Source organism: Mobula hypostoma, chromosome 1 (assembly GCF_963921235.1).
Source record: "Mobula hypostoma chromosome 1, sMobHyp1.1, whole genome shotgun sequence".
NCBI classification, from domain to species: Eukaryota; Metazoa; Chordata; class Chondrichthyes; order Myliobatiformes; family Myliobatidae; genus Mobula; species Mobula hypostoma.
Window position 1 is genome coordinate 52819438 of NC_086097.1, and position 21205 is coordinate 52840642.

At 39.3% G+C, this 21205-nt stretch overlaps 1 protein-coding gene across 3 annotated transcripts in view; it reads right to left on the minus strand.

The window, feature by feature from the left end:
* The window catches only part of txndc16 (thioredoxin domain containing 16), a 110628-nt gene that overhangs the window by 30530 nt on the left and 58893 nt on the right, over positions 1-21205 (minus strand). For all 3 annotated transcript variants that reach the window (XM_063048832.1, XM_063048814.1, XM_063048823.1), the window contains one exon: positions 16803-16971. In XM_063048832.1, coding sequence (XP_062904902.1) covers positions 16803-16971 — 169 coding nt within the window. The remainder of the gene's footprint in view (positions 1-16802; positions 16972-21205) is intronic.

Genomic DNA, 21205 nt, shown 5'->3' on the forward strand with positions numbered 1-21205 from the left:
GGAGGAGGAACAGGAGCCTGAAGACACACACTCAAATTTTTAGGAACAGCTTCTTCCCCTTTGCCATCAGATTTCTGAATGGTCAATGAACCCATGTACACTACCACAATAATTTTTTTCTTTTTTGCTCTCATTTTGCACTACTTTTTTTTCTCATATACATTTTCTTATTGTAATTTGTTTTAATTATTATGCAGTGCAATTGCCCACCATTGAGAACATCTACCATAAACACTGCCTGGGCAGGGCGAAATGCATTATCAAGGATGCACCTCACCCTTACCATGGACTTTTTAAACTCCGCTCCCATCTGGTAGGTGCTACAGGGGCCTCCGTTCCCACACCAGCAGGCACAGGAAGAGCTTCTTCCCTGAGGCTGTGACCCTGCTGAACCTCTCATCACAGCGCTAAGCAGTATTGCACCCATATTGTACTGTTTCAGTACTTTTATATCTGTGTGCTGTAGCACTTACTTTTTATTCCCAGTTATTTTGTAAATAACACTATTCTTTACATTTCTGGTTAGATGCTAACTGCATTTCACTGGCTTTGTATCTGTACTCGGCACAATGACAATAAAGTTGAATCTAATCTAATCGCACGGTACTGCTATCATAAAACAACATATTTAACTTGACTCTCTTCCTGACTTTTAGAGAATAGCAGATTATTTTCGATTTTAGCACTGGACATGCAAGTACACATCTTTATGGACAAGCTGATTGATTATGTTTAATTTGACCAACAAGATATAAAGGAAAAATTCCCTCTAATTTAGAGCTTAGATGGAAAACACACTTTCTGATTATAAAGCATGCACAATAAAATAAAAAAAACTACCCCTTACGAGTCAGTAATTTCAGTATTGTTCCCTGGTTTTGTAGGAGAAAAATGTTTGCATTCTAAACTGCCACTTCATTCATTTTAAATACTTATGCATTTATCAGACTAAAGCACACAGGATTTTTTTCTAAATCTTGTACAAGCCTGTATTTCTGATATTACCTATTCATTTTAATTGATGGTATCAGGGCATGTACAATTAGGTATTTGCAAAAACAACGAATGCTTGGAATTCTTGGCTTTCCACTAAAGATTCCCATGGGTGAGTCACCCAAATATCTTAACACTACAGAATATGCAGTTTAATAAATTGGAATGCTTTTAATGACTGTTTACCTTTTCCTTTTAAACTCTGAAGAATCCTACAGTTTAGGTTAGAAACATCTTCATCTTTCTACTTGGACATGGGATGAAAGAAATTGCAGAGCAGTGGTTTGTGAATCTGTAACTGGGACTTAACAACACAGCTGAAGAAGGTGACTGCCACTGGCAAATGATATCCTTTTCACAGTTTCTGTAAACAAAGTTACTTTATTTTCCAAAAATGCCTCGTTAACAGAATTGCACTTTCTGGAAAGGATGCTCTAAACCTGGGTGTTGTCAACTGTGCTTCTAACTAAAGGGATGCTGCTGTCCAGTTTGCCAAGGCCAGTAGTTTTATAATATTTCCCTTAAATTATAACAGCATTGGAGATTTCGTTTGTTCAAAGGTTCATTCATTATCAAAGTATACAACTCTGAAGTTCTTCTTCAGATAACCATGAAACCAAGAAAGAAAAGAATGGCAGCATGTTCACCAACCGCCAAATCCCTCCTCCCCGCACAAAAAAAAGAAAATAAAACAGAACAGGCACATCGACCCCCAAATCAACCTCCCCAACACACAAAAAAATTAGAAAGATTGGGCAAACCGAATATAAAAAACTATAGACTGAAACAAAATCTATAGTCCAAGTCCGTATCCAAGAGACAGAAAACCTGGGTAACATTCTCCAGGCATAGCAGCTGGCCTCTCCCCCTGAAGCAGCAGAGCGATCCCACCAGTAATCAAAAGCAGTCTCCCCTCTCCACAGCCGAGCAATCCCACATCGATCAAAAGGCAGTTTCCCCTCTCTGCTAGCAGAGCGAACCCACCAGTAATCAAAAGGCAGTTTTCCCCTCTCCATAGCAGAGAGATTCTACTGGTAATCAAAATGTGGATCACCTTCCACATTTACCTCGATGTTTCAATCTCACTCATCACTTTAATCAGTGAACAATGGAAGCTTTAATTGACAGAATGAACAAAGGAAGCCTTAATCGAACCTTGGCTTGCGCCCTGCAGCATTCTCACCACGACGTTCGTGCACGCTGCCTCTGCCTCCCGAAATCGTCTCGGAGTCTGCAGAGCGCTGAAACACCCAAATGATCTTTGAACTGCAAATCACAGGCTCTTACAGTTCCAGGATCACATTGAAGATGAAAAACAAATGTACAAGACAGAAAAGAAGTAAAATATATGGTTTCATGATCTACCCAGAAGATGTCAACCAAAGGAGTGTCATACGCAGGTGTCATCTTGAATAAGGATTGTATTTTTCAGTTGAAAAACAGGTACTGGATTATGTCCAAAATCATCCTTTCATGGCTGATGAAACAAAGGGTGGTTCCTTGTTTGCTAAACAATTTTGACAGATATACATCATAGCCACACAACTCACAATGAGTATTTTTATCTTCAGCATAGGAGAAGCCCTGCTGGAAACCCACTGTGGACAAGTTACAGTATGTGATAACCATGGAGCTTTCATTCTCTGAAGGTTGAGGCACTGAGTCAATGGTGGGTAAATAAAAAGAGAACATAGAAGAATACAGCACATGAACAAGCCCCCTGGCCCATAATGTCGTGCCGAACCAATTAAATTAGTAAGGAAAAGCCCACTAAATTAATCCCTCTTGTCTGCACAAGATTCAAGCTTATTTACCATGTGTACACCAAAACCTTCAGTGAAGTGAACAACCAACACATCAGAGTGTGTGCTAGGGGCAGCATTCCAATGTCACCACACATTGTGGTGCCAACATAGCACGCCTACAATACTCAGCAGAACAACACAAAGCAAGCCCCTTTCCGTACTCCCACCCACACATATACACAACCTTTTAATCAGTGTCCATATTCTTCCATTCTATGCACGTTCATCTTTCACTTATTTGTTTAGAAATACACGGAACAGCCGCTTCTGGCCCAAAGCCACACCACCCGGAAACCCACCTATTTAACCCTAGCCTAATCACAGGACAACTTACAGTGACCAATTAGCCTGCTAACCACTGCACCTTTGTTCTGTGACAGTAAACCAGAGCACCCGGAAGAATCCCATGCGCACAGGAGAAGAACTGGCACACTTTCTTACAGAGGACGCCAGATCTGAATTCCAGCCTCTGTCGCCCCAAGCTGTAATAGCATTGTGCTAACTGATATGCCACTGTGGAGCCCTTCAATCCGAGAACTTCCTGAATACCCCTGTCAGACTTGCCTCCACCCACCACGCCAGGCACCACATTCCAAACACCCACTACTCTCTGTTAACTAAAACATGCCCCATAGATGTCCACTGAAATTAGCCCCCTCACCTTAAATGCATAGCTTCTAGTGTTAGTCAATTCAACTCTGAGAAAATACTGGCTATCTACTCCATTTATGACTCTCACAATAAGGCCATAAGACAAAAGAGCAGAATTAGGCCATTGGGTCCAATGAGTCTACTCCACTATTCGATCATGGCTAATTTATTTTCCCTGTTAACACCATTCTATTGTCTGGTGGGAGGAGAAGATGGTGGCGTGATGCAGCTCGCAGCGACCACTCCAGTGGTGATGTCTGTTATTTGTCAAGTACAGTGCCGTGCACAATCCTGATTTGATGGAGACGGACGTGAGAGCACGGAGGAACATCTGGTGAAACTTCTGAAACACCTGCTTCGCTGCTGCTGCTACTGTGTGGTCCAGAATCTCCGGAGGAGAAGGCCCCGAGTCCTCAGCTTTGCTTGTTGCTTGGTAGCCAGGGCGGGGTCGAAGCGCTCGACAGAGGATGGTGCTCAGAGAGGCTGGTCAGAGGCTCAAAGTTTTCGGACGGACTCAGAGTTGGCTGCGGTCAGGCACTTCCAATGCATCGGCAAGTTGTCGGCGCTTGGAGGTTCATGGCAGGGAGAGTTTCTCCCTTCTGCCGACTGTGTTAGATGATGAGTCCATCGGGACTTTGAGACTTTTTTTTTTTAACAATGCCCATGGTCTGCTCTCTATCAAATTATGGTATTGCTTTGCATTATTGTAACTATATGTTATAATTACGTGGCTTTGTCAGTTTTAGTCTTGGTTTGTTCTGTTTTTTTGTGATATCGTTCTGGAGGAACATTGTATCATTTTTTAACGCATGCATTTCTAAATGACAATAAACAAGGACTGAGTGTCCTCATAATCTAATCTAATCTTTCCCCCAAAACCTTGGATACACTTACTAATCAAGAGCCTATCTGGGTGTATGTAATATAAACAGTGAACACTAGGTGATAATAATCATAAAAAAGAACAGACATGGCTGGCTACAACATCAAGGTAGACGCATTCCATTGCATAACAGATGCTGAATCGACTGAGCAGTATTTTTAGCAAATGGAATGGCCAATGAAAAACAAGTACCAATTTTGCTCTGTGCACTGGATTTAAAGGCATACGGTTTGCCTAGAGGTTTAACTGCTTCACCCAAACCAGCTTAAATGAGCTTTGATGACGTTGTGAAAGTAATACAGGAGCATTTAGAACCCAAAACCATTGCTGATTGCACAACACTTCAGATTCCATGAGTGAAATCAAGAGGAAGGTGAGTCCACTTCATCATACGTGGTAATATATCTGAGAAAGCCTCTGATATGTGAAATCAGGCAGTTACTTGCGAAATGTGACTTGGGAAGGGTGCAAGCATTTGGCTTTTGAGTATAAAGAACCAGAATCTATGTGCGGGCATTAAGGTTATTGCATGAACTTGAATTGAAAGCAAAAAGCTGCTTGTAAAAGTAGATGCAAAGACCAAAGCCCAGCTGGATGAATGGAAGGGCAAAAAGAAAGAAGTCAATGGAAATAGGAAAACAGAAAATTTGTCAGATGATGTTGTGAATGTGAAAACCAAGAGGGGGAATCAGATCGTAAAGGGAGCAATAGAAGGATTCATAAAAATACTCCAGTGAACTAAATTTGCCTTCCCAAAATCAAGATGCACATCCTTAAAAGAAGAAAAAAAGAAAGGTGTGGGTGAAATAAGCGCTATGAAATGGAATAGGATAAATGAGACCTAATTTCTTGAGAGATTAGCAATTTCAAAGATACTCACAAGAAACCATAAGAAAAAAAAGTGAGAAAAAGGAAGACAAGAAGTTGAAAAGGAGAGAAGCAAGGATCAAAGTAGATCCAGAGAGAAAAGGAGAAGAACGATGTCCAGAGCTGTCAGAAGAAAATTCCTGCAGTCCCAGAGTCAGTTCCTGCAAACACCACAGAAGAGGCCCCAGAATCCGAGATTGTTTCATAACCACAATTCTCACCTACCAAGCAGTGACCCCCCCCTTGTCAGCAAAGACATTATCCCTTTAAAGTAAGCAAGCTTCAACAGCAATTAAATCTTTAGGCCTGAAGAGGGCAGTTTAAAAATTTCCTATGCTGTGGATGCCTGTTTGATATTTGTAATATATAGTATACAGTGTATATAGTTGAGATGCATTCTACATTGAGTTGGAGTTTGCAGCAAAGTAGGGAGAAGTGTGTGGTATTTGAATAACATTGTCAATATATTGTTTGATTAAGCATTTTTGTTTAAATATTTCATTCTGGGTTATATGTTAAAATATGTGAATTACATACATGATACAACCATGTGATACGTGCACAGCTCGCTTCAGGTATAAACAACGTACACGCGTTATCTCCCAGCTCCTTTGTTTCCCTTTCAATTAGTTTTTATGCTTTGGAGTTACAAAACATAACACTATCAACTTCCACTTTAAACACAGCCATCTGTGGCAATGATTTCCACAGATTCAACATCTACCAGATCTCCTGTCAGTCTTTGCCATTCCAGAGAAAACAACCTCTCCAATTTGCACATACATCTATCCCATGGAAGCATCCTGGTAAACCCCTTTTTCACCCTCTCCAAAGCCTCCACATCCTTCCTATAATAAGGCGACCAGAAATGAATGTAATACTCCAAATGCGGCTTTATAAAGCTGCAACATGTCATGTCTCTTGAACTCAGTTCCTTGAGTAATAAAAGTGAGCAAGTCACATGTATCAAACATGAGAAATCAAGAGTAACACACATAAAATGCTGGAGGAACTCAGCAAGCCAGGCAGCATCTATGGAAAAGAGTAAGCACTCAACGTTTCGGGCTGAGACCTTTCATCAGGATTGGAAAACAAGGAGAGAAGTCAGGGTAAGAAGGTGGGGTGGAAGAAGTACAAGATGGTAGGTGATAGGTGAAACTGGAAGAGAGGGAGGGGTGAATTAAAGAGCTGGAAGGTTGATTGGTGAAAGAGATAAAGGGCTGGAGAAGGGGAAATCTGATAGCAGAGCACAGAAGACTATGAAAGAAAGGGGAATGTGAGGAGCACCCGAGGGAGGTAATGGGCAGGTAAGAAGATGTGTCAGAGAGAAGCATGAATGGGGAATGGCGATGGGAGGGGACAATTACCGAAAGTGCAAGAAATCGATGTTCATGCTATCAGGTTGGAGGCTACCCAGACGGAATACAACATGTTGCTCCTCCAACTTGCATTTGGCCTCATTTGGGCAGTAAAGGAGGCCACGGGCTAACATGTCAGAATGGGAATGGGAAGTAGAATTGAAATGGGTGTCCACCGGGAAACATAGAAAACCTACACCACAATACAGGCCCTTCGGCCCACAAAGCTGTGCCGAACATATCCTTACCTGAGAAATTACCCAGGGTTACCCATTGCCCTCTATTTTTCTGAGCTCCATATACCTATCCAGGAGTCTCTTAAAAGACCCTATTGTATCCGCTTCCACCACTGTCGCCGGCAGCTCATTCCACACATTCACCACTCTCTGCGTAAAAGACTTACCCCTGATATCTCTTCTGTACCTACTTCCAAGCACCTTAAAAGTGTGCCCTCTTGTGCTAGCCATTTCAGCCCTGGGAAAAAGCCTCTGACTATCAATGCCTTTCATCATCTTATACACTTATCCGTAATTGTGCCTTTGTGGCAGATAGAGCGAAGGTGCTCAAGGAGGGAGATTGAAAATCTCTCTCAATGTCAGTAAGACCAAGGAACTGATAGCAGACTTCAGGAGAGCAGTAACCATTGGAGGATCAGAGGTACAGAGAGTCAATAACTTTAAATTCCTGGGTGTCACTATCTCAGAGGACCTGTCCTGGACCCATCATATAAACTTTATTGTGAAGAAAGCACGACAGCTCCTCGACTTCCTCAGGACTTTGCGGAGATTCAACAAGTCATCGACAACCTTGGCAAACTTGTACAGATGTGTGGTGGAAAGTGTGCTGACAGGCTGCATTACAGCCTGGTATGGGAACACCAATGCCTCTGAGCAGAAAATCCTGCAAAAGGTACTGGATTCGGCCCAGTACATTACAGTTAAAACCCTCCCAACCACTAAGCACATCTACACAAAATATTGCCGTAGAAAATTAGCACCCATCACAAAGATCCTCACCACAAAGCCCATGCTCTTTTCTCACTGTTGCCATCAGATAGAAGGTACAGGTGCTTCAGGATTCACACCATCAGGTTCAAGAACAACAAGCTCTTGAACAAAAGAAGATAACAACACCCATTAGTCCTGACGAAGGGTCTTGGCCTGAAACGTCAACTGTACCTCTTCCTAGAGATGCTGCCCGGCCTGCTGCGTTCACCAGCAACTTTGATGTGTGTTGCTTGAATTTCCAGCATCTGCAGAATCCCGGTTGTTTAAGGACTCTTATCTTGTTATTTCATGCTCATTATTTATTGCTATTTATCACTTGAATTTATTTATTGCTGGAACATACTTGTCCTGAACTCTGTGCATTTGGTCTTGGACCCCCTCCACATGTCAGATGTGGACTTGCCCAAAAACAGCTGTTCCCAATTAACTCTCCCTATTTTCTGCCTAATGCTCTCATAATTAGGTCCAGGCTTATCCTTATTCATAGCAACTTTAAAACTTAAGGAGTTGTGATCACTATTCCCTAACTATTCTCCCACTGAAAGGCAGGTCGCCTGGCCAGGCTCATCCCAACACTAGATCCAGTATAGCTTCTCTTCATGTTGGGACTATCTATATGTTGATTCCAGAAACCCTCCTGGATGAACCGAACAAATTTTACCACATCTAAACTTCTTGTATAAAGCAAGTGCCCGTCTATATTAGGGAAGTTGAAGTCATCCCTGACATCAGCCCAGCTATTTTTACACCTTTCTCTAATCTGCTGGGATGTCTGTTCCTCAATGAGTTGTACCCATAAAGACCCAAGTGGATGAGCCCTCCTTTACTTCCCCTCTGAGTGCAGCAGTTGTATGGTCCTTGATTAATAATGCAACTCTACCCCTCCCACAACATTTACTTCCTTCCCCATCTTTTCTAAAACATCTAAACCCTGAAACATAAAGCACCCATTCCTTTCCCCCTTGCAACCAAATCTCTTTTGTGGCCACAACATAATAATTCTATGTAATGATCCATGATCTAAGTTCATCATTCTGACCCATAATACTCCTATAGCATTAAAATACACACACTTCAACTCACCAGTCCCACTGTGCCTGTTCTCTCCAGTTATTACATCTACCTTCCTCTCAATTGCTCCAATTTCTGACTTTGTGCTCCGGTTGCCATCCCACTGCCAAACACTCCTGAGTAACACTAATGAACCTCTGACCAGGATGCAGGGTGCCCTTCAATTAAGATGCAACCTAGCCCTCTTGTACAGGTAACCACTGCCCCAGAATAGGGTTCAATCATCCAAGAACTTGAAATGTTGCTCCCTGCGCCAGTTCTTCAGCCACTCATTCATCTGTTCTTTCTATTCTAGCCTCGACTAGCACATGACACCAGAAGTAATCAAGAAATTACTACCTTTGAGGTGCTACTTTTTAAGCCTCTTTCTTTACTTTTCAGGCTTAACCTGCCAGCAAAACCAGTCTTCCAGTCAGAAAGTTAATCGAGCAGATCTTCTTCCAGATATCAGCAGCAGTGTTAGACATACCCATGTTCCTTCATAGAGGTCTAGCAGGCCAACATTAACACTGGCTTAAATTGACTGGCACCTTGTGTGCCATCTATGGTGCCAGCTGTCTCTGCACTGTGTCTATGGAATTCAACTGGGCACTGAATGTCCACTGATGTCCCATTATCAGATGGGATAATCTGCCTGCTGAGCCCACGTAGGGTAAACCTGGTAGAGAGACAGTGCAGTCCCATTGAAATTAACAGAAAGATATGGCTGCTTTAAAGATGATAAGCAGATCTGTATATAATTTAAAGCAATTAATTTAAATGTATTTAATTATTAGAGAGAGTGAGTTTGTAAAAGTGATTGACATTTTTAATTGCTAAACGTTCTGCAATGTATGGGGCCACATCAATGAGCTGAAAGCTGAATTTCAAGAGGGAGGCCGCACTTGGAACCATCCTTGAAGAGATGGCAAGGTCCAGAGCAAACAAAAGATCCATACCAGAATATTAAAGCTAAGAATGATGACCCTACAATGATTCAAACATGAATAAGCAATCATTAAATGCATTGTACTATCAATATTTCTTCCTCATGCAGTAGGGATTGCCTTGGGACATTTTACTAAATGAACATTTTAAAATGTAAATTGTTCCTCAGCTCTGGAATTCCTCCCACAATCCTTATCACCTCTTTATTTCTAAATAATTTCTAAGATTTACCTTTCTGATCAAGCTTTAATCTCAGTTTATGGCCCCTTCTAAAGACCATGGGCTGTTTTAGTCTGTTAAAGATGACTATTAAGTACAAGTTATTGTCATTAAATTATTCACTAAGCCACAAAAAATGCACATAACATTTCACAATTTGACCATTTAACATGTGAAAGCAACAGCTGAGTCCTTCGACTGTGTGGTTAAGCACAGCTCTGATACCACATTCAAGTTTGCTGATGACACCACTGCTGTGGACAGAGTCAAAGGTGGTGATAATTCAACCAGTTAATTATCTCTTTTAAGTTCAAGAATGGTCTTACACTTCCGAAGATATGGTTTTGGACAATCTCCCTTTGAAATAAAACTTCTGAAACTAAGTTACTAAGCGCAATTCCTGTTAACGTGGCCTTCTTAAACTGCAACCTTAGAAACCTCCAGGTCCACTATTTTAAAAAATAATTTCAATTATCCCAGAAGTTTTTTTTACCGTGCCCATGCTCTGCTCTTTATCGAATTATGGTATTGCTTTGCACTGTTGTAACTATATGTTATAATTATGTGGTTTTGTCAGTTTTAGTCTTGGTTTGTTCTGTGTTTTTTTTGTGATATCATTCTGGAGGAACGTTGTATCATTTTTTAATGCATGCATTTCTAAATGACAATAAACAAGGACTGACTGTCCTCATAATCTAAAAAAAATTGTAGAGTGTTTCAGCAGAACCATTGAATCAGTAGAATCATTGTTCAAGATGTGAGATATACAAAGCATTTCTTAGAAAAGGTGGAATTGAAACAAAATACTCATTGAAATCAAGGGAGGGCATGGAAGTGTGGTGATTAGCACAATTCTTTACAGTACACACGACCCGGGTTCAATACCCACCGCTGCAAGTAAAGAGCTTGCATGTTCTCCCCGAGACCGCATGTGTTTCCTCTGGGTGCTCCAATTTCCTCCCACTGTCCAAAGTTGTATCGGTTGGTAGGTTAATTAGTCACTGTATGTTGTCCCATGATTAGGCTAGGATTAAATAGGGGGGCTGCTGGGGAGCAGGCCTTGAGGGGCTGGAAGAGCCTATTCTGCACTGTTATCTCAATAAACAAATTTTTTTAAATCATTTAGATGACTGTCATTGAATACCATCAATCTTGCCTTTCTGTTTTCACTGAACAGTAAATCTATGCCAAAAATGGCCTACAGAACTGAATTGACTTTATTTCTTACATCCTTCACATACATGAGTAAAAATCATCATGTTATGTCTCTGTCAAAATGTGCAATGTGCAACCATAGTAATTTATAATAATTTATAATAAATAGAACAGACAATGGAACAGAAATACACTCAAATCAGAAAGATTTAGGCATGATAATGTATAATGGGCAGCAGTGAGGGTACAATAGTCGATATCCAAAGTGAGTTGCTGCTGCTTTCCTTAATCAACCATCAAAACTGCCATATCCTCTGCCAGAACTTTAATGTTGGATGAGAACAGAATTGGGCCTTTCCCCACCATTACTTTCAACACAGTCAGGATGATGAGCACACAGAAAAAGCTGAATCAGGCAATAACAGAATGAAGAAGGGAGAGTTAGGGATGAGAGAAGTAAGAAAACCTAACAGATATAAGTAGGCCAGAACCCTCATTTTGCCTAGTACTGCAACTTTTGGATGTGAAACCTTTCAAAGATTAAAGCTTGGCTATGAGCTTGATTTGAAGGACACAGAATATAATGAGAAATGTTACAGATTAGGGGAAGTGTCTATAACCAGAGAGCACAGTTTATAGTAAGGGGTAGGAAGCTTTAGAGGAGCTTCAAGGAAGAATATTTTCACCCAGAGTGTGGCTGAAATCTGCACTGCACTCTTGAAGGAAAGGTGGACATAGGTAATCTCAGAGATGTATTTAAGGGCTTCAAATGTATGGCATAGAAGGCTACTGGCCAAGTGCTAGTAAGTAGAATTAGCAAATGGTCATTATGGCCTAAAGTCCTGTTTCCATGCTGTATGATAACAAATAATTGATGAGGACTTTCATGTCCACTCAAGTTATCATAATTTAGTAAATGGTCTTGATTTTTCTGCGAGGGAAAAAGGAACAGCTTTAGCATCTCAGCTCATTTCCAATCACTCAGAGACTATTAATAAGCTTTTCAGCAGGATTTTCTAATATTCCACGTCAGTTTGAAATAGATCGAGAGAAAATAATAGAAAAAAAGGGAAAATGTACAAATCCGCTCATATGTCATATCTCAATATTAGTTTCCAAAAACATATATTGAATTTGCAGCTTTGAATAACTATGTAGTTTGGCACCCTGAAATTTATTGCCTTCTAGTTCAGGAATGGGAATGGTAAGAGTAGTGGAGGTATAAAAATGTTCATGCAATCATTATGAATGTGAGCTTTGGTTATGAACAGGAATTGCTGAGCAAATAAACACACTTTAGCTCTGCCGTCATAAGATGGTCGATCAGGTAGGCAATATGGAGGAGTTGGGCTGAAAGGCCTGTTTCTGAGCCATATAACTCTGACTCTAACTTCGTCTGTAATTTGGCATTGTTCCCATTCAGGATCTCAAAGATGAAGTTTCACATTAGGGTACGAATATATATGATCAATGAGACCAATGCTATATGAATTAAAAACCTCACTTAAGCTCATGATAACAATTTTATTGGCCTTGATGAGTCCAGGGGTTAAGAAGCAAAAGATCTCCCAGCAATTTACTTTACTCTTTACCACAAGCTGCTGATTTATAAACTTATAACAGTTATCATTACTATGTTGCTATCTACAGCTATTTTACGATCATTGCTACAGGAAATCTTTTGATCTAAGTCTGTGATAACCTGTCCAAGGCGCTGAAGCCACATACGGCTTTTTGATTTACAGCCTGCATGATATTTGGTTTCTGTGTCAGAAGATTAAATTTAATTGACTAGAGCACAGTAATTATACTGTATTTTCTATTATCCATTGCTAATACTAGACATAATTTAAAACCTTTTAGAAAGCGGTGACACAAAGCCGGGTGGTATATAGTTAACATAGGAAACAATGATATAAGAAACAGCTAGTATTCAATAGATTTCCATTGAAAGAGTTTGATACCCATAAACCGTGACCAGTTTTGAGGTCACAAGGTGCAGCTGCAACAAAGAACACTATTTTAGAAAAGCAGTTATGATGTTTCACAGCAGGTTGCTATGTGATATAAGTGGCCTGAAAAGTCAACATGTTTAAACAGTCAACGATTGACTCCTCGGCATGTACATACAGTTGAAGTTAGAAGTTTACAGACACCTTAGCCAAATACATTTAAATTTAGTCTTTCACAATTCCTGACATTTAATCCTAGAAAACATTTCCTGTTTAGGTCAGTTAGGATCACAACTTTATTTTAAGAATGTGAAATGTCAGAATAATAGTAGAGAGAGTGATTTATTTCAGCTTTTATTTCTTTCATCACATTCCCAATGGGTTAGAAGTTTACATACACTTTGTTAATATTTGGTAGCATTGCCTTTAAATTGTTTAACTTGGGTCAAACATTTTGAGTAGCCTTCCACAAGCTTCTCACAATAAGGTGCTGGAATTTTGTTCCATTCCTCCAGACAGAACTGGTGTAACTGAGTCAGGTTTGTAGGCCTCCTTGCTCACACATGCTTTTTCAGTTCTGCCGACAAATTTTCTATCAGATTGAGGTCAGGGCTTTGTGATGGTCACTCCAATACCTTGACTTTGTTGTCCTTAAGCAATTTTGCACAACTTTGGAGGCATGCTTGGGGTCATTGTCCATTTGGAAGACCCATTTGCAACCAAGCTTTAACTTCCTGGCTGATGTCTTGTGATGTTGCTTCAATATATCCACATAATTTTCCTTCCTCATGACGCCATCTATTTCCTGAAGTGCACCAGTCCCTCCTGCAGCAAAGTACCCTCACAACATGGTGCTGCCACCCACATGCTTCACAGTTGGGATGGTGTTCTTCGGCTTGCAAGCCTCACCACTTTTCCTCCAAACATAACAATGGTCATTATGGCCAAACAGTTCAATTTTTGTTTCATCAGACCAGAGGACATTTCTCCAAAAAGTAAGGTCTTTGTCCCCATGTGCACTTGCAAATTGTAACGGTAGTCTGGCTTTTTCATGGCGGTTTTGGAGCAGCGGCTTCTTCCTTGCTGAGTAGCCTTTCAGGTTATGTCGATATAGAACTCGTTTTACTGTGAATATAGATATTGGTCTACCTGTTTCTTCCAGCATCTTCACAAGGTCCTTTGCTGTTGTTCTGGGATTGATTTGCACTTTTCGCGCCAAAGTACGTTCATCTCTAGGAGACAGAATGCATCTCCTTCCTGAGAGGTATGACGGCTGTGTGGTCCCATGGTGTTTATACTTGCATACTATTGTTTGTACAGATGAACGTGGTACCTTCAGGCACTTGGAAATTGCTCCCAAGGACGAACCAGACTTGTGGAGGTCCACAGTTTTTTTTTCCCCTGAGGTCTTGGCTGATTTCTTTTGATTTTGTTTGTGAACTTCTGACCCACTGGAATTGTGATATAGTCAATTAAAAGTGAAATAATCTGTCTGTAAACAATTGTTGGAAAAATTACTCGTGTCATGCACAAAGTAGAGGTTCTCAACGTCATGCCAAAACTATAGTTTGCTAATATGAAATCTCTAGTGGTTAAACAATGAGTTTTAATGATTTCAACCTAAGTGTATGTACACTTCTGACTTCAACTGTAAACACATTTGTTCAATCCTGAAATGTGCATGACCATAAGGCATTCTAATTTAGTGAAAAATTTAAAGAATATAAGCTTGTTATCTATATTTATACATTTAATGATTGTGTGTATTTGGGTGGGTGTATTTGGGTGGAGTAGCACACAGGCTATGAGAACAGAATTGGCTCCAATGTCATATATCTATCAGTTTCAGTGATCTAAAATATAGCTCGTGTTGGCAAAAGATCAAATTTATTACAAAACTGGAGTCAAAAACAAAGATTTATTTTGGTAACAGTGCAGAAACATAACCAGGAACGCCTTGTAGTTGACTTCCTTACCAGCTCCACTCAGTGCAAACCTTATTTAAGAACTGATTATAAACAAAAGGAAAGAAGGATTGGATTATGAGGCCAGACAGAGCAAACAGTTCTATTATTTGGTAGAGAAATCATTTGTCTCCGTACAAGGAAGAAGGCAGAGAAAACCTCTTGGACATTGTCACAAACGCAGGTCTAGACTGAGTAAGGATCTCTAAGAAATTAGTAAATTAGTATTGAGAAATTAATGGGACTAAAAGGCAATTAATCTCAGAATCTGATGAACAAGCACCCAAGATTCTAAAGTGGGTGATAATGCAGCGAGTAAATAGTTGTCATCATTGAAAATTCCCTCAATTCCAAAATGATTTGCACAGATTGGAAATATAGCAAATGCAACCCAATTCTTTATGAAAGGAGGAAGAGGTGAAAAAACAAGATCAATAGACCAGTTACCAGGGAAAACACTGGAATCTATTCTCAAAAAATAACAGGGTCCTAAGAAAATATAAACAGGAATGGGTAGTCAACAATAAATGAATGGAATCAGTCAGCTCTTTGAAATTGTAACTAGCAGAATTGATAAGGGTGAAACTGTGGATGTGATATATTTGTAAATTCAGAAGGTCTGCCCCTAAAGGGGTTGTTGGACAAATGCAAATAATATTGGGGTAAGATACTGGCATAAATGAAAGATTGGTTAATGGTCAGAAATTAGAAAGTAGGAATAAATCCATCTTTTTTTCAGATTGAGAAGCTATGACTAGTGAACTGTTCCAAGGATTACTGCCACAGCCTCAACAGTTAACAATCAATATCAATAAATTAAATAAGTCATTCAAACATGATATATACAAGTTCATTGATGATGGAAAGCTAAGTGGCAATGTGGAGTAGGCAGGGGTGTAGAGAAGCTTCAGGAGGATATGAACAGGTTAAGTGAATGGGCAAGGACATGGCACATGGAACATCAGACGAAAAATGTGAAGTCACCCACTACTAAAAAAAATGAAATCATTTCCAAATGGTAGACTAAAAGGTATTTGTGATCAAAGTGATTTGAGCATCTTGTAAACAAATTGCTGGAAGTTTATGGGATCAGTGAGAAATCAGTATACTAGTTTTTATTGCAAAAAGATTTGAGGACAAGGTTAGAAACATTACTCTAATTGTCGAGGTTTGGTGAGACTGCATTTGGAATATTGTGCAGAGGTCTGTCCTTCCAGTCTAAGGAAGAGGGAGATAAAGGAAAGGCAACAAATGTTTAACAAACTTGAATATTATTTTATCAGGATAGATTAAACAGATTTGCTTATACTCACTTGAGTTCGGAAGAATGGAGGATGATTTAAATAAAATGTATCATAGAATATTTTGCACGTGTTGAATTAATATTTCCTCCTGTTGAAACGTCACAGCCTCAAAATTAAGGGTTGGCCATTCAAGTCAGAGACAAGAATCTTTGGGGTTGTTCACCAAGAGGGCTGTGGAGGCTTAATCATTCAGTATATTCAAGGTGAGATTCATCAGTATTTTAGCTACCACAGGAGGAAAGTGGTGCTGTGGCAAAAGATTTTACTTAATGACATAGCAGAAGTAAAACGCTGAACAGATACTCCTGATTAAATTTCTTATAAGCTCAATTAACACTGTATGCAGTCTAGAAGTTTAGACATCAAGTTATCTAGGAAGGGATAGCAAATTGAAGTTCCAGCATAACAAATTGTGATATTAAAGTTATAAGGGTGGTATCTTGCAGGTAATTATCACAACCATGAAACCTGCTTATTTCTTGTCAAAACTTAACTGGTTCACTGATGCTCCTCAGAATGCAAACTCCTCCCCTTTCAGTAGGGCACTTCTAATAACTTAACAAAAGTAAATATACACAGCATTGCTCACATCAAAAACAAGAAGAATAAAATGTGTAAATGACCAGTTTGAGCGTGGTTTACTTACAGCATAATGAACTTCAACAAGTTTTGTGTTCCCAACATTCCAGTGTAGAATAAAGGGTCCTCTCCATGACTATAAATTTTCACAGCAGGCAACTGTGTGGCGCTCTCAGTTGAACAGATATCTGGCCAGTCTCCACAGTTAACCCGGGCCAGTAAAACATCCTTTAGGTCTGTGCAACACAATTATTAAAACAAATTTATTACATCAACTTAAAATGAAAGAAAGAATGGGCAGTTAGGCTCTGAAGTTGTTATCCTGGAAGTACATGCACACTTGCAACTCTACAAAATTACCATTACTGTGGTAACTTCAAAATTTATTATATTTGAACATAAATTAGTAATCTAGGAGCCCTTTATTTTGAGCTGCACTAAAAGCATGTAATGAAGCTCACAGTAATGTTAATATGCATTAAGTTTGCTAATGTACTGTCAACCTGATGTGGCAAATTTAAATAGGCAATATCCATTATAAATATGGCAACAGCAACTTGGAAAGTTTTCAGCAGTACAAGAAGAAAAGGTAAGAAGAGCAAAACTGAAGCACTAAAAGCTACATTAGCTTTCAAAGCATCTCATTTTTCTGTGGGTGGCTTTACATTAAAAGTAAAATAATAAAATGTTGGCATAAAATATTGACCTTTATGTGATAAATTGAAGTAATGTTTATCAAACTGAAACATACGCACATATAACACAATTTATAAAATAACATTTTCTTTTGGGATTTTCCCCCAATCACGTGGATAGAATATAGTTCTTTTTCCTGTAAGTGTTATTTTTGAAAGGTCCAGGAAGACAATATGTAATAAGGAATGGGTAAAGAGAGAATGAACTTTATTAGGCATTGGAAATGTGTAGCTGTTTGATTCTATGCAATCTCAAAAATGATTAAACAGCATAGTTTACTTCCTTAGGGAAGCAATTTTCTCAGATTCTACATATACTCCATCAACATTCTGTGCTATTCACTAATGTATCTGTATTCCCCATCTATTCAACCTCAAAAAAAATGCACCTCTTATGAATTCCCTCAATTTTCATTACTTCTGTACTGGCTGTAGTTATACCTTTTTTTTGTTTAACACTGCCAATATGTGCATCTATAATGAGACCCACGAACAAAGCAAACACAAAAAGAGAAATGATGTACGAGATCATGAAAAGGCAACGTAACTTCATTGGATATGTGATTAGGAAAGAGGAGTTAGAATGCACGGTAATTATGGGAAAGATTGAAGAGAAGAAAACAAGAGGAAGACAAAGACACATGATGATGGGAGACGGCAGCCAGAGAATTGGAAATGAATACCAATGAATTAATCCACTTGACCCGAAACAGGAGAGTGTGGGCCATGGCAGTCAAAGCTCAAACTGGGCACAGCACCTGATGATGATGATGATGACAATGAGACCTTCAGAATATTCTCTGTATCTGTAGATGCATCTTTATGACATCACAATAGTTCCCATTAAAAGATTCCATGTTTGGATCGTAATTGAAGGCTAACTAAGCCACAAAATTTGTTTTGAACATCCAGTCAGTTTCTTACATATTTAGCTGATGAACTGTTTTTAATTAATACATCACAAAAAAATAGCTAGGCAAATACAAATTCTATTCCTGTTTACTAGAACCACTATAATGACAAATTAATGCAGAGTCCTGATAAAGAGTCTCAGCCGAAAACATTGAATGTACTCTTTTCCATAGATGCTGCCTGGCCTGCTAAGTTCCTGTAACATTTTGTGTGTGTTGCTTGGATTTCCAGCATCTGCAGATTTACTCTTGTTTGAAATTAATGCATTTGATAGCTACATAGAGCAGATATTCATAATTATTATACAAATAATTACTGAATTCATCAATGGGTGACATTAATTATACTAATTACAACTAATTTCATAATAAAATTTTAATCAACTGTATATTCTGATTTAAGACACGAGAATATTGCAAACAATTAAAGCATTTTGTCACTAATGCTTGTCTTAACACAGTTTCAAATAATTAAATGTTATTTTTCTTAAAACTAACTGATGAACTCTGCAATAAATATTTTTAAATCCATTTAACACCATATCAATCCACAACTAATCCTAAGTTGTTTCCATAGAAACCATAGAAACTACAGCACAGAAACAGGCCTTTTGGCCCTTCTTGGCTGTGCCGAACCATTTTCTGCCTAGTCCCACTGACCTGCACACGGACCATATCCCTCCATACATCTCCCATCCATGTATCTGTCCAATTTATTCTTAAATGTTAAAAAAGAACCCGCATTTACCACCTCATCTGGCAGCTCATTCCATACTCCCACCACTCTCTGCGTGAAGAAGCCCCCCCTAATGTTCCCTTTAAACTTTTCCCCCCTCACCCTTAACCCATGTCCTCTGGTTTTTTTCTCCCCTTGCCTCAGTGGAAAAAGCCTGCTGGCATTCACTCTTATCTATACCCATCATAATTTCATGTTTCATATCTGATTTTGTTAACCTCGAATTGCAGTCGAAGCTATACAGCAAACATGGCTCGGAGACAAATTGAAATGAGCAAATATTTTTGGTGGAGTTCACCAAAGTAGGAATACTGTCCAGAACATTAAATTTATTACACCCACCAAGATAAACATGATCTCGGAGGGGTTGGATGAAAGAGCAGTTATGGGAGAGAGAGGAAAAACAGGGAGAAAAAAGGAGAAAGAAACAAAATAAAGGAAGACTGAAATGTGTTAAAGCAAGGCACAAGAGGAGGAGTGGAATGAAAGGAGTGTGACAAGGAAAAAAGTGAAGAGATTGATGGGGAAAGAGGAAGGAAGAGGAAAAGCACAAATTATAAACTGTTTCATTGGGAAAGAGGGAGATTTGTGGGGATGATAGCCAGTCTATCTATGCACCCTAGCTGGGAGAGGAATAAGGGGTGTGACTTAAATAAAATAAGATGAAGGGAAGGCACATAACAAAATATACGGGAATGGACAGTAGGAAAGTCTGTAGGAAAGGTCTGTCACTCAAATGTGCTGGCATACAGTCAGTAGTTGGGTTGCTAGGTTTTCCCATGTTAAGGAAATTTGAATCCCTATTTCACTGTATGTTTCTACATTAGATTTTCACTTCTCTAACTATTTTCATTCTCCATTTACTACCCATTCTTACTGCTTCTTCATGAAAACCATGCGGCCTATGATTCTACATCTTTCCATCAACATTTTTCAGACTTTTTGGAAACTTCTGAAGTTGCAGTATTTATTTTTTCTGGAATGCATTGTCATCCCATAGATTATACCACCATCTGCTGGTGTATCTTTGCTATTCTCCACTCCTACTATTTTTTAAATTTTAACTAACAAATCGAAGCTATGAAAAAGACTAAGACCAGTGTGAGAATTGTGAAGGCACCTACTGGAAATGACAATTAACAAAACATAAGCAAATTCATTCCTTATTATCATTGTATCCATGAAAGCATTCAAAATATTTCCAGTATAACTACTCGCTGCTGCAACTGAGTAGAAGGCACAGCTTCCAACCATTTGATTCTTGAACCAACAGGCAAAATACTAAGAACAAAAGTTTAGCAAAACTACGAACATTTTGAACATGACGCATTAAAATGGACTTTTCTTTTCTTCTAATTGTATCCTTACTTGTAAAATATTTGTGTTCTTATGAATGTTGCTTATATGATGCTATCTCTCTTTAATGCAGCTACAATTAAGTTTCTCAATGCGCCTGTGTGTACACGTATTTGGGCATATAACAATCAACCCATGTAATGAATGTTTTCATTCTTTACAGTCTACAAAATACAAGTGACTCACAGTAAAGAATATCAAGCAAAACCATTCAGCTGACAATGTTATACTGACCTTACAACCTACTCCAGGATCAATCCAACACATTGCCCTCCAGTTTTCATTCATCCATATGCCTATCAAAGTGTCTCTTCAATGTGTCTTATGTCTCTGGCTCTACCACCACCTCCAGCAGCATATTCCATGCACCCACAACCTACAACCCAAAACCTACCTCTGACATCCCCGCATATACTTTCCTCCGATTTTATTAAACGTATGCATTCTCTATTTGCCATTTCCACGATGGGAAAATGCTGCTGACTCTCCACTCTATCAATGCCACTTACCACTATACACCTCTATTATCACTCAAACAACAGGAATTCTGCAGATGCTGGAAATTCAAGCAACACACATCAAAGTTGCTGGTGGACGCAGCAGGCCAGGCAGCATCTCTAGGAAGAGGTACAGTCGACGTTTCGGGCTGACACCCTTCGTCAGGACTAACTGAAGGAAGAGTGAGTAAGAGATTTGAAAGTTGGAGGGGGAGGGGGAGATCCAAAATGATAGTAGAAGACAGGAGGGGGAGGGATAGAGCCAAGAGCTGGAC